The sequence below is a fragment of the Aotus nancymaae genome, unplaced genomic scaffold, assembly GCF_030222135.1.
Source record: "Aotus nancymaae isolate 86718 unplaced genomic scaffold, 86718_ANA_hifiasm-v0.15.2.pri h1tg000002l, whole genome shotgun sequence".
NCBI classification, from domain to species: Eukaryota; Metazoa; Chordata; class Mammalia; order Primates; family Aotidae; genus Aotus; species Aotus nancymaae.
This window is the reverse complement of record NW_026988413.1, coordinates 56,287,649-56,312,759: the sequence shown is the minus strand read 5'-3', so window position 1 is coordinate 56,312,759 and position 25,111 is coordinate 56,287,649. Positions and strand designations below refer to the sequence as shown.

Genomic DNA, 25,111 nt, shown 5'->3' with positions numbered 1-25,111 from the left:
CCAGCAAGTCAACTATGATTTTATTTTATTTATTTATTTATTTATTTATTTTGAGACAGATGCCCAGGCTGGAGTGTTGTGGTACTACCTCGGCTTACTGCAATGTCTGCCTCCTGGATTCAAGTGATTCTCCTGCCTCAGCCTCTTGAGTAGATGGGACTATAGGCGTGCACCAAAGTGCCTAGCTTTAATATTTTTAGCAGAGACAGGTTTTCACCATGTTGGCCAGGCTAGTCTTGAACTCCTGACCTCACATGATCCACCCACTTCGGCCTCCCAAAGTGCTGGGATTATAGGCCTGAGCCACTGTGCCCCGCCATGAACTTTGAATTTAATAAGCAAAGTTTTAGTGGTAAGGGGAACTATATGAATTTATGAGATTATTAAAGAAAATATAAACATGGGAACACTCTGTATTTTTATAATCCTTTTAAAATTTAGAAATGATTACTGTGACATTCTCAAATGACAGTTGATATCACTAAAACACATTATTATTAGAAAAGGCTGTAAGAATTTAGATATTACTGTTTCAAAGTTTATTAACATTTGTGCCTCCATTAAAGCACCTCAGGATGCCCTCAATATTTTGGGAAAATTCTACTTTTGAAATACACATATAGCTCAGTCTTTCACTAATTTCACTTGCTGCATGCTTGATAGGGTTAGCTTTACTTAAAGTCTTTATTCTTACTGCCTAGATAATTTTTAAACTGCTCTAAACATACTAAGCAATCTGATTCTAACAGTAATAATATATCTTTGTTACTGGTTCTGTTAATTCTAATGATTGGTCCTAGGCTGTTCCTCCCCTTCCTTTAGGAATGGTTCCTTCCAGTCTCTCCATGTGCATGAAAAGTGACAAGCATGGGTCCCCATATTTCTACTTATTGGGCCACCCTAAAGACACGGTTTGTAAAATCTGCATGAATATTATCTTTCTCTAATGAGCCTTGGTTTTGCATATGTTTTTAACTGATGTATAATGCTTTCTCTTTCATAGTAGTTTGTCTAATCATTTCTAGAGTTCTGGAATATATGTATAGCTGAGACCTTACGAGTGTTAAGGATAGGGTTTGCAGATTCGTGAAAATTTGAGATGTACCGCATTCTAGCTGGGACCAGCCTAGAATGACCCCAGCAGGAAGGAAGGAGGTAGAGAACAGCAGAGCACGGCTGGCAGCGTTCTGCCCCACACACTACAAAGCATCCTCCCTGGGATTCAGTGCAAATCACTAAGTTTGTTTCCTCTCAACCCAAGTATAGACAGCTGCAACCTAAGTTGTCCTTTCTGCATCCAACAGAAAGAGAGCCACAGTTGCCAGACCTTCTAGCCCTGGAAACTCCAAACTCCACCTGGCATCATGGGTATTTCCCAGCCTGCTTTGTGGCAGTTATCCAGTCAGGACTAGATCCTGTCACCTTCCTTCCTCCATACTCAGTGATGCACCAAGTTTAAAGAAAAAAAAACTTTTTAAGGGCCCATTAGTGACCTTTTATTAAAGTAGTCATAACTTTACATCAAGTTAATATGCACTACTGTTTCAAAAAGAATGTTCTCAAGTGTTGGCTATATTTTAGCCTTGGTAAAAAATCTCAAGGAAAGAAAATGTAACCCATATTTTTTTAAAAAAGCCAAATGTAGATGATCGCCTTGCAACTATGGAGCAACTTTTTGCCCCTCAAATCCATCCCTAGGGCAGCCCACACGTCACTGTCACATTCTACAGTGGCATGTGGCTACTGCCACAATTTAATTGGACTGGGATTTTATATGTCACTTTGGATTTTTAGCAGAAACTGTACTCATGCTCAGTCTCCATAGTTAGCCACAGAAGTATAAATCAAACTGACACACTCTCAATTCTGGTTCAATTCTGTCCCATTCACACTGTCACAGACATGGCTAAGCATCTCTCCACCAAAATCTTTTAAACTAGCTCTCTGAATTTTTTCTGAAATATATTTTCCAATTGTTAATGTCCCTGCTGATTACCATCCATCACTGGCTAGAATTTAGCATGAAAGACAATATTATTCATTAAATTATTTAATTGGCTTACTACTAAACTTTTCATAAAGTTTTATGCTGACATAAATACACACACACACACACACACACACACACACACACAAAACCATCACAGTCATTCCTTGAAGCTATCTACAAAAACAAGTTTTAAATGTATAATTTCTCCGAAGTGTGCCTCTCTAAAGGTAACTTACTGATCAGGGGAAAACTAAGTACCTAAGTTAGGGCATAAAGGAGAAAGTTGCCATGTGCTAGAAAAGGGATAAAGCCATGGAGGAATTATTGGGGCAATCTAGTCCAATGATGATAGGTTAAGGAAGGATAGGTTTCCATTTCTGATAAAAGAAAGGTCTATGCTTGCCGTATAATTTACTTTAACTAGTCTGTAGTCTATGGGGATGAGAAGGCCTGAGTCAATTCACTAGAGTCTTTTACTTTAAAGAGAGAGAGGGCTCTTTGTGGTTTCAGTTCAGTTCCATAAGCATCTATCAAGCACCACCTGTGACCCGGGCATGTTGCTCATTGCTAGGGCTATAAAGATTAATAAGAAAGGCTCTGCCATGTGCATTTATAAGCTGGTAGGGAAGACAGGGAGACAATAACACAACGGGGCAAGATAAATAGTATCAGCAAAGGGTGATCAGAACCCAAAGGGGCAGTAAACTAAATCTGCTTAGCAGAATTGTAGAAAATCCTAACCAAGTGGTAAAAATTTTAGCTGGGCATTGCTTTCACCAGAGTGGGGAAAAAGATAAGGCTGTTTGTTTCCAAGCAGAGGAAATAGTTCAAGCAGAGTCAGAGAGATGTGTTCAGAACAGCCATTACATAGGCTAAATGGGAAAGGGGGATGGCCAAAATGAAAGAGGAGTCCTTTAAAAAATAGCCTTCAGGCTGGGCATGGTGGCTGACACCTGTAATCCCAACATTTTGGGAGGCCAAGACAGGAGGATTGCTTAAGGCCAAGAGATTAAGACCAGTCTGGGCAACATAGCAAGACCCTATCTGTACAAAAAAGAATTTTAAATTAGCCAGGTGTGTGGGCATGTGCCTGTAGTCCCAGCTACCTGGGAAACAGAGACAAGAGGATTTCTTGAGCCCAGGAATTTGAGGCTTCAATGAGCTATGGTTATGCCACTGTACTCCAAGCTGGGTGACAGAGTAAGACCCCATCTCTAAAGAAAAGAAAGGAAATTGCCTTCTATCCCAAGACAAGGAATCTGAGGTTTATATAATCAGATGTCACCAAAAGAGATTTTATAATGGGCAGGTAAAAACATCTTTATTTGGAAATACACCTCAGCAGTATTTAAGACGGGCTTTATAGAAAAATGCAGGCAATTAAAATGTTATTGCAGAAGTTGAGGCAATTGATATGAGTGCCAGAATGACAAAAATGTGGTGGAAATAGCACATTGGGGTTGGATATTGGGGATACTTCAGTCATTTCACTGATGAAAATAAAGAAGGTAGGTGAATAATGAATGTGAAGGACAGAATCAGTCAGGGGAAAGGAAGACTGTGGCCTGGGACTGCGCGGAAGATGATGCCAGGAAGCTAACAGAAAACACAGGTGAAGGGGCAGCTTAAGCAGAAGAATGATGAGGTTGGTTTGGGACTTGCCGAGTTTCAGAGGCCCGAGAGACACTTAAGTGAGGAAGCCCAGAAATAGGGCACTTGGATGAGGCACTCAGGAGCTGGAGCTGCAGCATTTGAGGAGTCCTGGAGAGGAAATGGAGTCTTAAGTGGGGCTGAGCTCTCCCAGAGAGCACCCACTGTGCACAGAGAGGAGCATCAGGTGACACAGCCCCATTGGACTGGGAAGTAAGAGAAGTTGGTGAAGAAAATCAGGAGATGGCAATCTGAGAGGCAGGAAGAGAACCGGAAGAGAAAAGCAATTTGGAAGCCAGAGGGGGTGGTGCTTCAAAAAGAATGACCCATTTTCTAGATAAAAAAGTGGTTGCATCGCCCAGAGATAGGCTGGGAAGCAAGTTAGAAAAGGAGGGAGAGTGGAGAGGATGGGCACAGTGCCAGGCACACGGCACGCAAGAATGATGGCTTTGTGTGGATTGTGGGTGGGAAGTGGCCTTCGTCCTACTCCATGGATCTCTCTGTAGGCCCTCCCCACACGCCTCCCACATTCTGAGCCACTCTGGGAACCCACCCAGTGTGGACACCCACCCGGAATAACTAAAGCTCCTACTTGGCTCCAGCCATGGGGGCCCAGGCCCTGGTGTTTCTGGTTTGTTTTTTCAGAGGGCAGAGGTGGTCAGAGGGCAGAGATGAGTAAGACACCACCTCTAGGCCAAAGTAACTCTCTATATGGGGAATGCTTAAGGAACATGGGGTACTTGTAGTTTATCAATAAAACAAAAAATTATACTCTTGCTGAAACCATATTAGGTTCCTTTCCCAGCTTGATGTATACGGTATTCTGGAAATAGGCATGCTCTCTCCCCAATTTCTCTTTTCCTGTGACATACTGCATTTTGAAATCTGAATTTTATCAAGACTCCAGTGACAAAGTCCCCTCAAAGATCACCAGTTTCACTATCATAACAAAATCTAATGACAGATTCAACCCTTCAGCCCCTTGGGACTCCCTGAAACAGCTAACACTGTTGGTCAGTGTATTCGCTGGATTTTCTCTTACCTGTTCGATAGCTCCTCTGGGGTCTTCAGATCTCTTTCCACCCATAACAGCCCTCCCACCCTCTCCTTCAGGATCTCTCCTGCTGTCATGGCTCCACCTGTCCCCACTGTGCAGAGGACTCTTGTGTCTGTTTGCCACCCCGCCTTCATTCCACAGCTGCATCCCAAGACTTCAAACTGCCTGCTAGACAATCTACCCAGATATCCTGCATTTATGCATTCCAAATTGTATTCATGACCTTCCCTCCCAAAATATTCCTCCTCTTGAATCACCTATTAGTTAAGGGACCATCAACCCTCCTAGTTGTCCAGCTCAAAACCACCTTGGCTGGCTTCCCCACTCTGAGTGTGTGTGTTTTGTCAGGGGGTGGGGGGGGGCGGGTATATACACAACCAGTCCCCAGGTGTGAGCATACTTCTTTCATGTCCCACATCAGCCCTCTCCTCCATTCCCATCGTCATTCTGTCCCAGTTCAGGCCCATTCCCCCCGGATGAGACAGCCTTTACCTGTTTGCCCTGCTGCTATACTGCTGTGGTATATCTTCCCTGCTCATTGATGAAAAACAAAAAAAACCCTTTTTTTGAGACAGTTCTGCTCTGTCACCCAGGATTGAGTGCAGTGCCACAGTCTCAGCTCAGGGGAATCTCCGCCTTCTGGGTTCAAGCAATTCTCACCTCAGCCCACCAAGTAGCTGGAATTACACGCATATGCCACCGCCCCTGGTTAATTTTTGTATTTTGTAATAGAGACGGGGTTTTACCATGCTGGCCAGGCTGGCCTCAAACTCCTGGCCTCAAGTGATCTGCCTGCCTTGGCCCCCCATAATGCTGGGATTACAGGTGTGAGCCACTGTGCCCACCCAAAAACCCTTAAATGCATCCCCAAGCCATCTGTGATTTGGCCCTATCCTGCTATTCACTCTGATCTCTTATCTCCCATAATACCCGGTTACATAGGTGTGTTCCAGCTACACAGGACCTCTTGTCATTGCCCTGCATCCCCACCTTCAGGGTGGGGCACATGCTGTTCTCTTGGCTTAGAAAACCCTTTCCCCAAGTCTCGTCCCTCTTCAAGACCCAGGTCCAAAGCCTACCTCCTCTATGAATCCTTTCCCAAGTCTGGCAATCAGAAGGGATCTCTCAGTCCTCTGAAGTCTCCTAGCCCTCATGCCTCTCTCCTTTTCTCTGTCACTCTCTGCTTTGCACCATAGTTATCAGTATCCATATACTTCCTCTCCTCTGTGGTATTCAAACTCCTTGAAGCCAGGAACCTAGGTTCTTAGTACAGTGCGTAGCAGATTAAGGACAACGAGAAAAGATTGAATAAGTAAATCAATGGATGAATAAACATCTTGAAGTATCACGAGGTCATCATTCTGACAGCAAATTTCAATGCAGGTCTTTGTTTAGATGGTTGTAGAAGCCACAGGATTGATGGCCCAAATTTCCACCAACACTCTCAACCTAATCCAAAAGTGGGGTTTTTTCCTTTTGCTTTGTTTTTCAAATAAATTCCTGCCTATCCACTTATTCTCATGTAATGTATCTTTTGGGTTAAGAGTTCAGTGGAGGAAACTGGCTAACTGAATGTCCCAGGTAGTTGCTTCTGGTTCATCTAAGTTTTATTGTTACTACAAAGTGTTTTTCCTCAAATTGTACTTTTGACCTCTGTTGGCAGCACTAACTGTAGTTTCATATGCCAGAGTTGCTGCTGGGCTACAGAAATGTCACGTCTAGCACAGTCTCCTGGAGACATAAGGTAATCAGGATCTGTGGAATGAGAGCTAATGTTAGGTCTGTCTGAATGGGATTCTGTGCCTGCCTTTCTGCTGTGGAAAAGGGGCCGCCACAAAAATTCTCTAAGCCCCGTTCTAGTCTCCTGGGTCTATTCCAAGTTTAACCAAATTTGCCTCTTATAGGTCAGCCATTGTTGGATGCTGTGGGGACTCCAGAAAAAAAAAAAATGCGCCATTGTCCCTCCCTCAGGGAGCTCTCCATCTCTCCATCTTACTAAAGAGCTGAAAATACTTACTTAGAATAAGAGTACAAACTAGAATAAGGGAGTTTGAGGCAAGTGGCAGCAATAATGCCCAGGAGGAAGGTAGTCTTGAGATACCCCTGAGGAGTCAGTGGGTTTTGGATGGGCTGAGAGAAGAGCAAAGGGCTCTACAACTGAAAATGAATGTAGGATATTGTCAGAGATGATTTTGAAGCTCACCCGCAAATGATATGTCTAGAGCATAGGGTTCCTATCAAAAGGCAAAGTCATGAGAGCTTTGAGTGCTTGGAAGAAGCAGATATCTAGAAACTAATGGCAATGAGAAGGCACAGAATGTTCTTAAGCATCACACTGACACTGCCAAAGAAGTGCTTTATGGGTGGTGGCAAACATTTCTGGAAAGGGTTTTTAATCCTGGGTAACCATTAGAATCACCTGTGGAATTTGTATTTGAAAAATATCCACAGAGGCTCCTTCCCAGACCAATTCGACCAGAATGGGGTGGGAAAGACTTGCAGGCAGAGGTGAGCTTCTGCTGTTAACATGCCCCAGGTCCTTACGATGAGCAGCCAGAGTTAAGAACCAGTGGACCAGAGGTAGATGAGATAAGCTACTAAGATAACCGAGGAGATACAGGGATGGAATAATGAGGTACTGAAAACAGAAGTAGGATGCAGATGAGTTGGCAATACCAAGAACCTTGAAAGAAGAATCAGTAAAACCTGCTGAATGATGGTATAAAGGGACTAAGAATTAAGGACTCAAAAAATATCCCCACATTAAAAACTAAGTATCTGAGAAAATGGCAGAGCCATCATCAGGAAAAAAGAAACAGGAAAATTCTAAAGTGATGCTATTAACTTGGTGTGACCTTTCAAGAATGACTTAATTTCTCTCGACCTATTCACCCATAAAATAGGGTTCAGTTATATGATGCCTTAGCTCCTTTTTAATGCTAACATGGAGAGCACTATGTATGCACTAATCTAAGGGTATAAAAAAACATGCAGCCAGGCACTGTGGCTCATGCCTGTAATCCCAGTGCTTTGGGAGGCCAAGGCAGGTGGGCCATTTGGGGTCAGGAGTTTAAAATCAGCCTGGCCAACACGGTGAAATTCCACCTCTATTAAAAGTTAGCTGGGCGTGGTGGCACACACCTGTAATCTCAGCTACTCAGGAGGCTGAGGCAGGAGAATCAGGTGAGCCCCTGAAGGGGTGGAGGTTGCAGTGAGCCAAGATGATCGTGACACTGCACTCCAGCCTGGGTAACACAGCAAGACTCCATCTTAAGAAAAACAAAGTGGAATTTTAAGATGTATGTGGACATTCAAATAGTGATTCACAACAAGCAACTTGCATCATAGTTGTGGCCTCAGCAGTTGAAACCAAAAGAGCAGGTGGAGTCACCAGGGAAGAGCATGGAGGGGAGGGAGGCTGGCAAAGGAGAGCAAGAACACAGACACTCCCTCATTGCCTGCTCTAGGCTCTGTGTCACCTTCCGACACATAAGCAGTGACACAGAGGCTCCTTTCCCTCATACTCCCCACTTTAATAAATAGACACAATCATTGTACTATGACCACTTGGAGACGCTTTCATACACTGGGTTTTTCTGATGAAAGATCGTCTGATGTTAGCATAGTAGCTTCAAAAAGAGGACTTGGGCCTTTTTGCAATTCCTTATGAAAATTCACTACCACAAAAAAGCAAGTAGCAGGAATACTTAATGTCTCTTTTTATATTCAAGATGTTTCTCATACATATACATATACATATATATATATATGTATACATATACGTATACATATATATATATATGTATAATGCCAGAGGGGAGAAAAATTATCTCTTCCAAGTGAAATACATCTGTTCAGTTGGCCTTTTCCATTATAGCCACCAATAGCTTATTACCCCTGGGCATACAGCAGTCATTATCTTTAGCTTGTTTTCAAAGTAAAATATCAGGCGATGCCCAGGCAAAAAAACTCTCACTGCTCACTCAGCATGTAAGTGAAATGCTGCTTGCCTTTCAGTGGTCAAATGCAGTGAAACCATGTCCCAGTCTCTCTACATCTAAAGCCCCAAGGCATGTAAAAGCTCTGGCTAGAAACCCCAAATTGTGATATGGTTGTGAAAGACATACACAAATGGCCAAGAAGCACAAGAAAAGATGTTCAGTATCACCAATTATCAGGGAAATGCAATCAAAATCACGATGAGATATCACCTCACACCAGTGGACAGCAACTATTTAAACACACACACACACACGCCTGTAATCCCAGCACTTTGGGAGGCCGAGGCAGGTGGATCACCTGAGGTCAGGAGTTCAAGATGAGCCTGGCCAACATGGTGAAATCCCATCTCTGCTAAAAATACAAAACAATTAGCCAGGTATGATGGAGGGCACATGTAATCCCAGCTACTCAGGAGGCAGAGATTGTGGTGAGCCGAGATCGCACTATTGCACTCCAGCCTTCAACAGAGCGAAACTCCATTTCAAAAACAAAAATAAAAATACGGCCAGGCGCGATGGCTCACGCCTGTAATCCCAGCACTTTGGGAGGCCGGGGTGGGTGGATCATGAGGTCAAGAGATCAAGACCATCCTGGTCAACATGGTGAAACTCCATCTCTACTAAAAATACAAAAAATTAGCTGGGCATGGTGGCGCGTGCCTGTAATCCAAGCTACTCAGGAGGCTGAGGCAGGAGAATTGCCTGAACCCAGGAGGCGGAGGTTGCGGTGAGCCGAGATTGCGCCATTGCACTCCAGCCTGGGTAACAAGAACGAAACTCCATCTCAAAAAAAAAATAAAAATAAAAATAAAAATAAAAATACACAGAAAATAACAAGTGTTGGCAAGGATGTGAAGAAATTGGAACTCTTGTGTACTGTTTGTAGGATTGTAAGTGTGGCCATTATGGAAACAGTATGGAGGTTCTTCAAAAAATTAAATATGTAATTACCATATAATCTAACAATCCCATCTTTGGAGATTATGTGTGTATATAGACACACACACATAAAAATATATGTATGCATATAAAATAGATACATATCATATCCAAAAGAATTAAAAACAGGATTTCAAGGAGATATTTGCACATTCATGTTCGTTGCACATTATTCACAATATTTACAATAACCAAGAGGTGGAGCAGCCTCAATGTCCATCAGCACATGAATGGATAAAGAAAATGTGGGAGGGATGTGTGTGTGTCAGTGTGTGTGTACACTATATACAATGGAATTTTTTTCTTCAACTTTCAAGTTCAGGGTACACAGGGAGGATGTGCAGGTTTGTTACCTAGGTAAATGTGTGCCATGGTGGTTTGCTGCATAGATCATCCTATCGCCTAGGTATTAAGCCCAGCATCCCTTAGCTGTTCTTCCTGATGTTCTCCCTCCCCCAACCCACAAGAGGCCCCAGTGTGTGTTGTTCCCGCCACCATTTGTCCGTGTGTTCTCATCATTCAGCTCCCATTTATAAGTGAAAACATGTGGTGTTTGGTTTTCTGTTCCTGTTTTAGTTTGCTGAGGATAATGGCTTCCAGCTCCAACCATGTTTCTGCAAAGGACATGATCTTGTTCCTTTTTATGGCTGCATAGTATTCCATGATGTATATTTACCAAATTTTCTTTATCCAGTCTATCATTGATGGGCATTTAGGTTGATTTCATGTCTTTGCTATTGTAAATAGTGCTGTAATGAACATATGTATCCATGTATCTTTATAATAGAATGATTTATATTTCTTTGGGTATATATCCAGTAATGGGATTGCTGGGTCAAACAGTATTGCAATGGAATATTATTTAGCCTTAAAAAAGAAGGAAATCCTGTCATCTGCTACAAGTATGAACTTGAGGATATTATGTGAAATGAAATATGCCAGTCACAAAAAGATAAATCCTGCATGATTCCACTTGTATGAGGTATCTAAAGTAGTCAGACTCTTAGAAACGGGAAATAGAACATGGTTGTCAGGGGCTGGGGAGAGGGGAAAGGGTGATTTCAATGGATACAGAGTTTCAGTTTTGCACGATGAAGTTTTTGGGATCTGTTTCAAATAACACTACTGTACTCCACACTTACAAATGGTTAAGATGGTACGTTTTAAGTTTTTTACTGCAGTAACAAAAAAAGACATTGCCACACAGGAGACCCAGCAGTCCTAAGCCTTCAGCAGAGGTTAATGCACAGAAGATTGCCCCCCTTCCTGAGCTCCATTTGATACATTATTCAGCCTTCAGGACAATTAGATAAGAGGTGTAGAGTTTCTTAAAGGAGCAATCAGTAGGAGCCAGGCAGCTTATTATCACAAGGTTGGCATTATCATCAGTTCACTCTCTAGTTACCAGGTTTTTGTTCAGCTTCTGTTTTTGCTGCTATTGTTTTGAGTCTTGCCCTGATTGATTTTAGAAGGAGGACTCCACCAGGGGCAGTAAGGAAGTAGAACTGCATGTGTAGAAAAGGAGTTTCCAGGGTCTGGGAGGTGTCAGTGGTTTATTTAAATTTCTTTGCACCCCACCTCTTTTCACAATGACTTCTTATAGACAGTAGCCCAGGTTCAGTGGGGAAGAGGAATATCAATTGTCTTGACAGCCACTCTAGGTAGGAGTTTGCAAAACAGACAAATGCTAATAAAGCACAATCCTGATTCTACCTCAGAAGCACACCGACAAGGGAAAAATGTTTCCATTCATCTTCATTGGAAGCTGCAAGTGGCAGTCTGAGGCACTCCCTACGGAGATGGTTAACGTAAATGTAAACATTGCCAGGTTATTTAGTACTGCAAAATATGACGTGAAGACCAAGGCTTTCTTTTTGCCTTCCTGTGACCTTGTCCCTTAGGAAATTTTTACTAGGTTATTATCTTACCTGTTTTATAGTTCCAAAGCCACTAGATCTATTATTAGCAAGCACGATTGTGCCCAGAGCCCCATGCTTAACACTGAATGGTGCCTTGCACTACCTTGTGTGAATGAATGAATGAATGAATGAAAAGCAAAGGGGTAAAGTCAAGCACGGTGGCTTACACCTGTAACCCCAGCACTTTGAGAGGTTAAGGTAGGAAGATCGCTTGAGCCCAGGAGTTTGAGACCAGCCTGGGCAACATAGTGGGACCCTGTCTCTACAAAAAATACAAAGATTAACCAGGCTTGGTGGTGCATGCCTGTAGTCCCAGCTTCTCAGAAGGTTGAGCATCATTTGAGCCCAGGAGGCTGAGGCTGCAGTGAGCTGAGAATACACCATTGCAGTCCAGCCTAGATGACCGAGAGTAAGACCCTGTCTCAAAGTAAAATTTAAAAATTAAGTAAAATAGTAGGCTCAGGTCCTTCCCTCCAGAAGTTTATGGTCTTTTAGGAAAAAGAAAAAATAAAGCATGCATTCCTATGAATGAAAGGGCTTAAATAATTGTGATAAAAGAACATAATACATACACACACCCATGTGAAGGGGAATGGCCACAGAGTGAGATGGGTTTTTTTTTTAAGACAGAATTCCTACCTCTCCAGTCTTCAACATCCCAGAATAAAAAATTATATCCCTTTAGGCCATGTGTGGTGGCTCACGCCTATAAACCCAGCACTTTGGGAGGCAGAGGAGGGCACATCATGAGGTCAGGAGTTTGAGACCAGACTGACCAACATGGTGAAACCCATCTCTACTAAAAACACAAAAATTAGCTGGGTGTGGTAGTGGGCACCTGTAATCCCAGCTACTCAGGAGGCTGAGGCAAGAGAATCAGTTGAACCTGGGAGGCAGAGTTTGCTGCAGTGAGCCAAGATCACACCACTGCACTACAGCCTGGGTGACAGAGCAAGACTCCGTTTCAAAAAAATAAAATAAAATATGTGTATTGCTGTGTAAAGTGAGTGCATTCTGAGAAAGAACTACCATATCTAACTCATAGGCCTGGTTTCCTCTGCTTATGAAGAGAAGGTACAAAATAAACTCAGTCCATAAAAGAAAGTGGTATTAGATCCAGCAGATTCTGGGGTAGATCTTAGGGGAGTACAAGTGAGCTTGAAGAATCAAAAGGCTGGAACTAAGCCTTTAATACCTCACAACAAGCTGGAGGTTCAGTTTGGACTGCTGAACAGAATGCAACAAAATCCAGTCAATTATTTTCACCTCTGTAGCCCAGCAAAGAGTAAACAATTTTTCAGCTGAAATTTTTCCTCACTTTTGCATTTTTGTCATCCTTCTCTACTTGTTCACTCCTTAATCCACCCACCCCAATAAATGGGCACTTTCACTTTGAAACAGGGAAAGATGAACTCACAGTTGGGGGTTGGAGCTTATGAGAATGGAGAAAGACAGCCACACACATCTGCTCCTGCCAGAGACCTCAGAAAAGGAAAAAAAGGAAAGGTGTTTATATTTTCCTGAATTTCCGGTTAGTAAATGACTCCAGAGAAAAGCATTTAGAAGCTTTGGCCTCACTTTTGGACCTTTGAATATATGCATATTCCCATGGCAGGAGCATAGCCAGTCTGTCCTCACGGGTCCTCACCCACTTGGGGCCAATCTGACAAGGAGGGGGGAAGGGGGGACAGAGAAGGGTCCCTCCCACTGAATTCCCAGCACCCTCAGACAGAGGAGAATGCAATCCTGGGACAGCTTCCATATTAAGGGTCTCCTCACCCACCCATCTGACAAAGCTCTTTGAAAGGCTGATGTTCTGAAACTCCTAGGACAGACATTTTAAAAGGGTGTCTTTTAAATCTAAATTTTGACAACGTTCCTACTGTCATACTGCAGCAGCATTAGCTCTCAAATGATGTCTTAATGGACTCTCTTTTTTAGATAACTTTTCTGATTTTAACAAAACACTACATCTTAATTATAGAATACCTCAAAAAAAGAAATAATCAAAAGAGGGAAAAGAATTCTCTTTTTAAAAATGTAACCATTTTATTATGAAACCTGCTTTTTATATTTGACAATATTTTGACTACTTTTCCATAATATAAATATCCTTCTATACCTTGTTTTTAATAGCTCCTCAGCATTTAGTTCTATACATTTTTCATTTAACCCATCTCCTATTGGGATGGTTTTTTTTTTTTTTTTTGATATGGAGTCTCACTCTGTCAACCAAGGTGGAGTGCAGTGGCATGATCTCAGCTCACTGCAACCTCCACCTCCTGGATTCAAGTGATTCTCCTGCCTCAGCCTCCTGAGTAGCTGGGACTACAGGCACCTGCCATCACACCCAGTTAATTTTTGTATTTTTAGTAGAGATGGGGTTTCACCATGGTGGTCAGGCTTGTCTAGAACTCTTGGCCTCATGATCCACCCACCTCGGCCTCCCAAAGTGCTGGGATTACAGGTGTGAGCCACTGCACCTGTTGGGATGATTTTTCTTTAATTTTAATTTTCTAATTTTTCCACTATTAAAAAAAATCCTTGAAGCTGAATCTTCCCTTATATATCCTTGATTATTTCCTCAGGGTAACTTTGAAGAACAAAACCAGTGAGTCAGAGTATCTGTATTCTCACAGGGGTCATATTCTGGTTGTCATATATAACCAGCTTTGAGAGCCACTCTTGGGTGATAAAATAACTTATTAAAGTCTTTTTTCCCCAGTAGCCAAGCATTTATGAACTCTGGCAGGGGCCGTGTGATGTAATGAAAAGTCCCCATTGCTGAGAGTAGGCACTGGTCCAGAATGCCCTGTTGCCCTTTTGTGTTAGTCTGTTTTGTTGCTATAAAAGAAATACTGGGGCTGGGTCACTTATAAAGCAGAGAGGTTTCTTTGGCTCATGGCTTTGCAGGCTGTGGAGCATTGCACCAGCATCTGCCTCTGGTGAGGGCTTCAGGCGGCTTCCACTCCTAGCGGAAGGTGGAAGGAAACCGTGTGCAGCAGTCACATGGCAAGGGAGGAAGCAAGAAAGAGGAGGGAGTGCCAGGCTCTTTCCAACAACTCACTCCCCAGGGAACCAAGAAGGAGAACTCAGTCCCATGAGGACAGCAGCAAACCATTCAGAGAGAGCCACTCCAATGACCCAGACACCTCCCAGGTCCAACCTTCAACATTGGGGATCAAAGTTCAGCATGAGGTTTGGAGGGTCAAAAAGCTAAACTAACTACCGGGCACAGTGGCTCACACCTGTAATCCCAACACTTGGGAGGCCAAAGCGAATGGATCACTTTCACTCAGGAGCTTGAGACCAGTCTGAGCAGCATGACAAAATCCCAGCTCCACAAAACACACAAAAATTAGTCGAGTGTGGTGGTATGTGCCCATAGTCCCAGCTACTTGGGAGGCTGAGACAAGAGGATTACTTGAACCCAGGCAGTGAGCTGCGATGGTGCCATTGCCCTCCAACCTGGGTAACAGAGCAAGATCCTCTCTCCAAAAAAAAAAAAAGGCTGTGTGGTGGCTCACGCCTGTAATCCCAGCACAATGGGAGGTCAAGGCACGTGGATCACTTGAGGCCAGGGGTTCAAGATCAGCCTAGCTAATCTCTACTAAAAATACAAAAATTAGTCAGGCATGATGGTACATGCCTGTACTCCCAGCTACTTGGGAGACTGAGGCATGAGAATCACTTGAACCCAGGACACAGAATTTGCAGTGAGCCAAAATTGCACCACTGTACTCCAGCCTGGGTGACAGAGTGAGACTTTGTCTCAAATATAAATCTCCAAACTATAGAACCCCCACACCCAGCAAAGCCCTGACCTCATGGAAATGACTATGCAATGGCTGCAGTGCAAATTCTTAAATCTACCCTCAAGTTCTAACACAAGAGGACTCCCTTCAAAACTGGAAAAGAGTGAGGACCAGCAATTGCCTAATATTTCTGTATATGTACAGTTGATTTTATTTTTATTGCTCCTTCCATTTTCCTGTTTGGTTTTAAACAGCAGTAACAATATTTCTCAGAAATAGAGGGCTGTGTACAACCTCATAACACACTTCCTTGACAGTTTAAAAAAAAAGATTCGGCCCTCTCCAGCACCTCAGAGTTCGCCTGCATCTGTGTACTGTATTTCTTTCGGGAAGAGCAATTAGTCCAGAGAAGGCTCAAGCTCATGACATCTCTGACATGACTATGACTTTCTTCTGAAATGTGATGGGCCATAAGAGCTTTTCAGACTTTTCTCTGAGAATAAATGCCAGGCAGGCTTCATTTGCCAGTGACAGAACTGACCTGTGGCACACTAAACAGTGACTAATCTGCAGAATCAAAACAGGTCAATGCTCCAGGTGGGGACTGGCCTTCGCCAGAAGACCACCAGCTTCTGGCTTCAGAGGTGTCACTGGGCAAGGTAGAGTTGTGTGGCCTGTTCCTATTAACTTGAGTGTACGTGCTTCAACAGGGGGGTTGCTGCTGAGCTAGTGATAGTAGAGGGAACCAGTAGAGCCCATGTTAGTTATCACTCTTCCTGGTAAGGATGCTTTAGCCTGCAAATATGTGCTGTCTCATTAAGAACATCCTCACAAAATGATGTTTTCAGGCAGAATGAGAACTGGAGCAGACAGGCTCCTGAGAATCCCTAAAGTCACATAAAGATAGATCAGGCCCAAGGGAGAATGATCACAACCTTGAAGCTCAGAAATCTAAGACACAAAAGGCATTTCTGACCACCATAACCTGCAAACCTGAGCAAGAAACAAATATATCAATTCCCCCTGCTTTCTCTCTAATCATACGATAATACTCTCACTCAACAGCAGTAGCCTTTGCTAAATCCTCGTGTCATTTAGTTGCTGTTCAAAGCAGACATCCCAGGCATGTTCAGAAAGAGTGTCTTGTGTGACCACCTTGACTGAGAATATTTATTCCTATTCAATGTTCACTTTAAATAGCCATCTTCTCTCCTTTTTTTTAATATTGACTTAATTTGAAGAGCCTATGGTGTGGAAAAAGAGACTAACTAAATACATCACAATTCTAGTCAATAACATTGGCCTAAAGCCATCAGGCAATTTAAATATGAGATCCCTAAGGTTTAGACAGGTTTACAGCTAAGGCCAAAAGCTATTCAAGGACAAAACTGAGTATGAAAATATGTTACATAAACACAGATGTAACACTTAATACATATGTAATAGCTAGCAAAACAAGGTGAGGAAACTTTTAGATGAGCAAAATAGACAATCTGGACAATCTTCTACCAGGTGAATTTCCTCTATTGTGAATAATTTATTGACCTTTTACATAAGAATGATACTGCTCTCATTATCAGTCCCAATGTATAAAACGGTATTTGAAAAGAGAAAGACTGGTATATTTCATAGGCCAAAGGACCATAAGATGTTAGAGTGAGCATTTCATTGCCACAAGTACAAATGTATGGAAAATTACAGATATCAGTTCTGTAGTACATCGGTGTTCAGCGAGACCCTGAAAACCTGGCATTCTCATTTGCCCTTCTGAGCTAAAAGACATCCCTGCAATGTTTTAAAAGAATCATTGCATTGATGGTTTTGCTCTGCCAGGTATACTGTTACCGGATGTGGTCTGACACAGTCTCGCAAACTTTATCCTTGAAACTGATGGGTTTTGTTTATCAAGTTCACATAGATCCCACAGCCCACATACACAACAAGGAGTGGAGAAAAGGTGTTAAAGGCTGTTAGGGGCTCTACTGCAAACCCCTTAAAAAAAAAATCATAGGACTGCAATTGTGTCTGCCACCATCTTTTACGGGCAAGAGCAGATTGTAAGAGTAAGAACAGAGCCCTAGCCGAGAGATGAATTAAGCCAAGCAGGAATGGCTAAGCAGTGTAGCAGACATCAGCCAAGGTATGAACACTAAGTGAAATGTCCAGAAGGAAAAAACTGCAACCCTGGGCCTTAGCCCTAACTGCTCTGAGCCAAAGATGAATTTAAGCTCCTCTTATTCCTCATTTTCACACTTGTTTTTAGCTTGCAGTGACCATTTCCAGGGAGAAGCACTTTACTGATGAGACTGGTAATGTGGTAGAAATTATGAGATGCCATCTCATCTTTATTTCACAACATCTCTTTCTCATCACATCCTGTCCTTTAAACAAAGGCAGCACGTCTTGAGTCTGAGGGTATAAGGAATGAATAAATTAAATATATATATATATATATATATATATATTTGTTTATATATATATATTTTGAGATGCAGTGTCGCTCTGTCGCCAGGCTGGAGTGCAGTGGCACGATCTCGGCCCCCTGCAACCTCCACTTCCTGGATTCAAGTGATTCTCCTGCCTCAGCCTCCTGAGTAGCTGGGATTACAGGCTCATGCCACCACACCTGGCTAATTTGTGTGTGTGTGTTTTAGTAGAGACAGGGTTTCATCATGTTGGCCAGGATGGTCTTGATCTCCTGATCTCATGATCCACCCGCCCCAGCCTCCTAAAGTGCTAGGATTACAGGCATGAGCCACCACGCCCAGACTGAAGTTATTTTTTTTAAATTATCCAGCTTTCCTTATATTCATTGGAAATTCCCCCAGAATGTCTTAAAACTAAGACCAGAAATTGATGGGACTACTTATGTTGCAGGCTTATCCTTAAGGGGAGGACCGGGGATAAACCACTTCCCCAACCCGAAAACAGTATGAACTGAAAGTCCAGTTTATACAAAATATGAGACTGAGAGGAGAAATATTATAAGAAGAAAAAAACTGGAGGAAAATTTAAATTAATAGAGTTCTTTTGAGGGATAGTGATAAATACCACCCAGCTCATACGTTTTGATGTATTATCCAAATTGCCTCTAACTGATATTTTAGTGATGGGGGGAAATGTTTTTAATGAATATGAGGAACGAAGAGGAAGAAAGTGAGAGAGTGACACCAACTGACACCTCATTGTGACAATCGTGCAGAGATACGCATATGTGAAAATACAGATTATATTCACAGGACCTGACTACTAGAGGAGTTCACTGTTTTCTCTGCTCAGGCGTTCCTCCTAAGACATTATCCCTTCAAGCATAAAAAGCAAAGCAATAACCCCAATTTAACATACCCTGCATATAGAAGACATGCCAGTGAGAACATCATCATATCCATTTGCTTGCCATTTAATTTCAGAGTCTCCATTCCAAAATGTCACCTAGGCAAGGCTTTCTCTGAAATTGATTCATTCCTCAAATCAGAAAAGTTTTTGATACATTTACCTTGGCACGGTGAGGAACAGAAAGATTAATAAGCCACAGCTGTTATCTGATAGGCAAAGCCAAGACAATCCTATCAGCAAGTAAACCTCAGCCAACACGTGCTCAGAAGAGGGAAAGGTGTATTTTCCCTGTGAGCCTATCAAGGAGGACCACAAGAATATGGCAGCATCTGAGCTGAGCAGGGTTTTAGGAAGCAGAGAGTCAGTGGGGCAATCCAGTCATAGGCAGAATCAATGTAAGCAAGGGCTGGGGGCCGAGGCACGGAAAGGAGTGTGACTGGAGTGTAAGGTGTCTTCCAGAGAGACCATGGGAGGCAGACCAGGCCCACAGGGCAGGCCCAGGCCATGCATAGAGGCAAGACAGAGGGGGCAGTCAGAGCAGTGGGGCAGGCAACAAAGGAGTGCCTGGATGGGGGGGCCTCAGTGACAATATTGCAGCCATGGCAGTGCTGCCGGGGAGCAGAGATGAGGGCCACCACCAGGGTGGGAGTGGAAAGACAGGCAGAGACACAGGAGCTGCAGTTACCCCATTAAGGGAAAACAGAGGGGGACAAACCCTGGGGCTTGGCTCCTACGTGACTGCTGGCAAAGGAGAGACTTGGGGGTGGAAGAAGACATCAGGCATAGGGCAAAGGACAAGGTCATCAAAGAAGGCTCAGCGGCCTTCTAAAAGGCAACAGGCTACCATGCAGAATCTAGGCTGGCACAGTGACAGGCTCACCAGGAGCCTGTCATTTTCTCCTGTTCATTTTCTCCTCCCCAGATGGTTCCATGCCAGACTTCCCCAGACAGCTGAGCCAGATACACATCTAGGATAGAAGATTTCACTGACACATGCTCCCCGTTTTAATTGCCTTGAAGGGAGAATTTGACTGTGGCTCATCTATATCATCCTGCCCCAATCTCTGTTTCTTTCCTAACAAGATGATGCATAGAGATCACAGAACCACCATCGTGGTTCTCTAAGAAATGCCCACTCTATCTAGTCAATATCAAAACTTGTACATCCTGTTGATATGGGTTTGGACTCTATATTCTTTAGAGATCGATAAGCAGTCACCTAGTTATTTAGCTAGTGATACAAAATGTTCAAAAGCTACTTTACATTGCCAATTAATATATTTAATACTTAATGTTATAAACCAACATGTAATATATGACTTTTAAATTATTCAGTCCATATATGTTTTCATTAGGGAAGAACATTTTATTAGCATATTTATGATACCATCTCGAGACTTAATATGGCTTAATTCTATTAATAAAAACTAATTTAAAAGTCATTATCTTTTTTTTTTAATTACAGCTTTTGATTTAGTTCTTTCCTGCTCCGCAAATAAAGGTACCTGGAGCCATCTTTCAATTGGTCCATAACTAACTCTGGGTTTTTTTTAGAGCTATCCTGAGTTGCTTGGTAGAGGAAGCTGATTAAAAGGAATGTCCTCATAGGTCACGCATGCAGCCCCATGACTTGGCCATATCTCAGCTTGTCAGAGCTCTGTGCAGATACTCATCCCTAAATGAATCTGTTAGTGAATTTTATTCCATGGTTGAATCTTTAGCTCACAGAAGCCATGTTGAAGGTAATTCAAACTGTGTGCTCAGCAGTCTCAGCTATGATGGTGACCCAGGTCTTCACTGGGTATGATTCTCAGAGCTGGCAGAACTTCAGTGATGAATACACAGTTGAAAAATCAGGAGAGTTCCACATTCCTTTTTTTTTTTTTTTAAACAGAGTCTTGCTCTGTCACCCAGGTTGGAGAGCAGTGGCATAATCTTGGCTCACTGCAATCTCTACCTCCCTAGCTCAAGCAATTCTGCTGCCTCAGCCTCCAGAGTAGCTGGGATTACAGACACCCATCACCATGCCTGGCTAATTTTTTATTTTTATATTTTTAGTAGAGACAGAGTTTCACCACTTTGACCAGGCTGATCTTGAACTCATTACCTCAAGTGATCTACCCACCTCAGCCTCCCAAAATGCTGGGATTACAGGCATGAGCCACCGTGCCTGGCCCACATTCCTATTTCTGGTCCTTTTAGGCCCCAGAGAAAGTGGGATGCCTTCCTTTGGTAATAAGTTCCTAACCCTCCTGAATTTCTCAACTGTGTGTTCATCATTCAAGTTCTGCCTGGTCTGAGACACTGGAAATCATCTAGTTCTTAACCTTGGCATTGATGGGGAGGATGCAAAGCCACTGAATGTCCAATAGAGCAAGTATTACAAGGCCTATGTATTAGCACTTAGTATAGGATGGCTGCTGGCAGGGAAGAGCTAAGGAAGAGAGGATGGAGATGAAATGTAACATCTTCCATCCAGAGTACGGGTTCTGTAGCATAAGCCTATAAAGCACCCTGCATGTATGCTCTTTACTAGGAGAATCGTACATAGTTGTAAAGGAAACTAGAGTCAGGCTCTGATTAAGTGAATCTTCAGATCTCAGATGAAGGCAAAGAGGGCTTGTCTCACAAATGAACATAACCATAAAATTGTTGACTGGAACTGAAAAGGCTCATGAAAATGCCATCATTATTCAGCTTCTTTTTCTCAAAGATGTATTTCTGAGGGACTTTTCTATATCTTTATATCATTCAGTATGTAATTCTATTAAAGTGCTTAGCACATTGTATCTTATTTATTTCTTCAGGTATCCTTTCTCCCTTCCCTAGAATGTGAGCTCTGCAAGGTCATGAAGAGAAGTGTTTCTAAATTCATTTTCATATTCCCAATGGCTAGCACATTACTCTACCTTAAGGATATAGATAGGTCACCAGTGTTTGATAAAAGGAATGAATGGATAAATGAATGAAAAAACTATGTAAGACCCCAGCCAAAGATCATTAAATGGCTGTTGCTGTCCTATAAACCTATGTCTCTACAATTTAAGTATCTTTAGATCTCTAAGAGAGACCTGTCAAACAAAATCTCTTGAGTCCCAAGTTTCTATTCACTTTTTTTTTTTTTTTTTTTAGTAGACACAGGGTTTCACCACTTTGACCAGGCTGCAGGCTGGTCTCAAACTCCTGACCTCAAGTGATCCACCCACCCCACCCTACCAATAAATGCCCTATTCACATTTGGCCTTTATTTTTAGCAAAAGGTAACATTGAGGTTCTGTGAAAGGCCATCTTAACTTTGCCATTCATTCTATCTCTCAGTGGGAGCCAACTGTGTACACACACATACACACACATGGTACATTAGCCTCACAAGGGCACTAACTTTGTCTACCTTGTTGATCATTGTATCCTGACCACCTACCAATAGTCCCCAAAAATATGTGTCAACTGAAAAAATGAATTAGATTTCACAGTTTACTGACGTACTAACCAGTCTTCCATACTGCTGTGAAAAAGAAAAGGAATACAAAGCTATACTAAAACTCCGCATTGATTCAAAGTGATTTGCTAGTGTTCAGCAAAAGAAGAATGTAGAGTCTGCAGATATGTCAATGCCATTGTGGGTGGCTCTTCCACCTCTATCATTCTGTCTCTGGAATGGCAGTGACTGAAACTGACCTGTCTTCCTCATAGCTATGTTGGAGAGAGGAAAGAAAAGATCTCTTCTCTAGTCCTATATAGACATACACACATGCCTGTATTACTTAAAGCAGCCATATGTCTACTTAGAAATAATGGATGACAAACTTAAAAAGTGAAAGAATGCTATAGAAACTCTGGGTTCTGAAAAAGAAACATTCGTGTTGCTGTAAATTGTGGAGTTGTGGGAGTCACATTATTTTAATGAGTGTTTCTCATAAAATAACAGAATAACAATAATAGAATAATGATGTCTTCCTCATAATAGAAGTACAAGTTATCACACAAATTACCCCCATTGGTTTTTCATTTACCTTTAATCATACTACCATGGGAAAATAAAGGAGTAAAAAGAATGAGCTTGAACTTGAAAGATTTCTACTCTAGTAATTGTCACTATTCTTTTTCGCATTTGCTTTAGGTGAAAGTCTGGCAAAAGTCAAACTTAGTAAAACTAGTAATTATACCACAAATACATTAGTTCTCAGTTTGTTAGTTTTTAAGGCTGAAACTTACACCTCTTAAGGTTAACAATTACTTCCCCTCAGTAAATTGTGGATTCCTGTGATCTAGGGAGAGGCATTGCCAAAAATAAAGTGTTAGGCTGACTGGTCTTCACTCTTTTTCTAAGCAAACAACAATGTGAAAAGTTGACCGTGAAGACATTGTCTGCACAGCCGGTAAAATTTCTTTGACTCACTCAACTCATTCAAGCTTAAATGCTAAAAAAGGCGGCGGCACTGACAGGCCATCCTCTGGGACTCTCTGAATCCAGAATCCAGCTTTGTCAGTTATTTCAAGTGGATATAAATGGAGATTTTGGCCAATCCTTTCCACCCCCAGAGGTCAAGGGAGCAGCTGCACTTCTAAAAATTAAACTATGTTCCCAACAAAACTTTTTCTTGACCTTTAAAGCTGATATGAAGCTCCAGAGCTTTATACAAAATGGCCACACAGATATTTTCCCACCCTATACTCCACCTGCCACAAGCAGAAACAATGGGTCCATTCAGTTCACCTAGAACATGATCCAAGGCCCTTTGTATCAATTTTAGTTACCAAAAGACGGCTTAAAAAAACACTATTTTTAAAAGTTAAGCCTCTTCTTGTCAGGGAATATAGGTAAGAAAAGTAATTTCCCACTCTATATGCATATGTTTTTATCTAATTATTTCACACAAGGCAGCTTTGTGAAGAAGGCAAGGGAAGCAGTTATCATTTAGGAAAACTGAGGCCCAGAGAGATTACGTGGCTTGCCCAAGGTCACACAGCTAGGAAGCAATAAGCAATGTACCTGAAACTGTCCTCTGACTCCAAACGATAGTGTCCTACTATGTTATGCCCTGCTGATCTGATCCAAAAGCTTTCTTTAGGGGGATGTTGGTGTATCCCAGCATATTGAACATATTGATGTACCAATGAAGCCCTGAGTCTTGGGGTCTGGCAATTGTATCGGTCAGCTGCATTTGACATCCCCAGGTGTCCCCAGCTCTGAAACTCCAAATCTAGATAAAGCTTATTTATTGGGAGCAATTCCAAGAGATTCAGTCCAGTCTGAGGCCTTCAGAGCACCTCCAGAAGGAAGCTTAGATCTTTTTTGGCAAACCCAATGATAACAAGAACATTTACTTCTTATTAACAGTGTGCCTGGCACACCAAGTTAGTGAACCCATTTAAACCTCACAACAACTCTGAGGTAGGTACTCTACTCACTGTCATTTTGCTAATTAAAAAAAACAAGGATGAGAGCATTTCAGGTGACCTGCTTGATCAGGGAGCGTGGTCAAGGACTAGAAGCTGGGTAGTTTGACTTCACAGGCCACACTTAAACCCTGCACTACAATATCCCAGAGGAGTTCACACCCTCTTGATCAGCCTATAACCCTCCAGACACTCCCAAAATTCAACCAGATGCCAAGCCATTACAAAGAATGTTGTCTTACAAAACAGCAGCTCACCCATGTTGGCCCAGAACCTATAATGTTTGCCAGAATCAGAAAGAGCTGCCATGTTAGCACTTTAAGATTATCACATTGTTCCCCTTTGGGTAATTCATCAAAGCATGTAAGCTTAGCCAAAGGACATATTACTCAACCACTGGGCACCTGAACAAAGGCCCCATGACCCTGACTCTTTGGGTTCAACAGCAACCCTCTGCAAGGACCTTCCTTTATTAATCAAGGAAGAAAAGATAAAGTAAATAACACTACTGATTTGAGATCAGAAGAAGCAATTTAGGCCCATGTCTCCTATACTCACAGATGCTCTCAGTATCCTTGTTCATGGAATCATCCTTTAGCCTTGGAAAATGGACCCCAGTGAAGGGAGCAGCTGTGCCCACTCAGGCCTTGCTTTTTGACCAGCCCACAACGCGGCAGGCCCCCGTTTCTATTACAGGGTGGGTTGTAGGGGGTCCCAGCTGTTCATTTCCTCCACGCCAAAGCTCTTCCTCTCTCCTGGACAGCAGCCTCACGTGGAGTAGGGTTCTGTGAGTCTTTTTTGGCAGGAAGGCCTACTTAAAGAAGCCCATTCAATGAACTATTTACTCATAGGGCATAGCAGGGCATCAAGCCCAGTAGGTTCTGGCCACAGCCCACCACTGGCATTCAGGGAGCTGACTTTCCAGGCTTTTGTCTTTGTTTTGTTTTCCCTTTTGCTTTTGAAACAGCGTCTCACTCTGTCGCTATGCTGGAGTACAGTAATACAATCACATCTTGCTGTAGCCTCCCACTCCTGGGCTTAAGCAGTCCTCCCACCTCAGCCTC

General features: G+C 42.5%; 1 protein-coding gene across 6 annotated transcripts in view; it reads left to right on the top strand.

The window, feature by feature from the left end:
* The window catches only part of MAGI2 (membrane associated guanylate kinase, WW and PDZ domain containing 2), a 1,459,815-nt gene that overhangs the window by 1,407,239 nt on the left and 27,465 nt on the right, over nt 1–25,111 (top strand). For 2 of the 6 annotated variants that reach the window (XM_064374954.1, XM_064374959.1), the window contains exon 23: nt 801–911. The exons of 3 other annotated variants lie outside the window; for them this stretch is intronic. In XM_064374954.1, coding sequence (XP_064231024.1) covers nt 801–862 — 62 coding nt within the window. In that variant the 3' untranslated portion in view covers nt 863–911. The remainder of the gene's footprint in view (nt 1–800; nt 912–25,111) is intronic. One more of the 6 variants, XM_064374946.1, reaches the window with a different exon arrangement.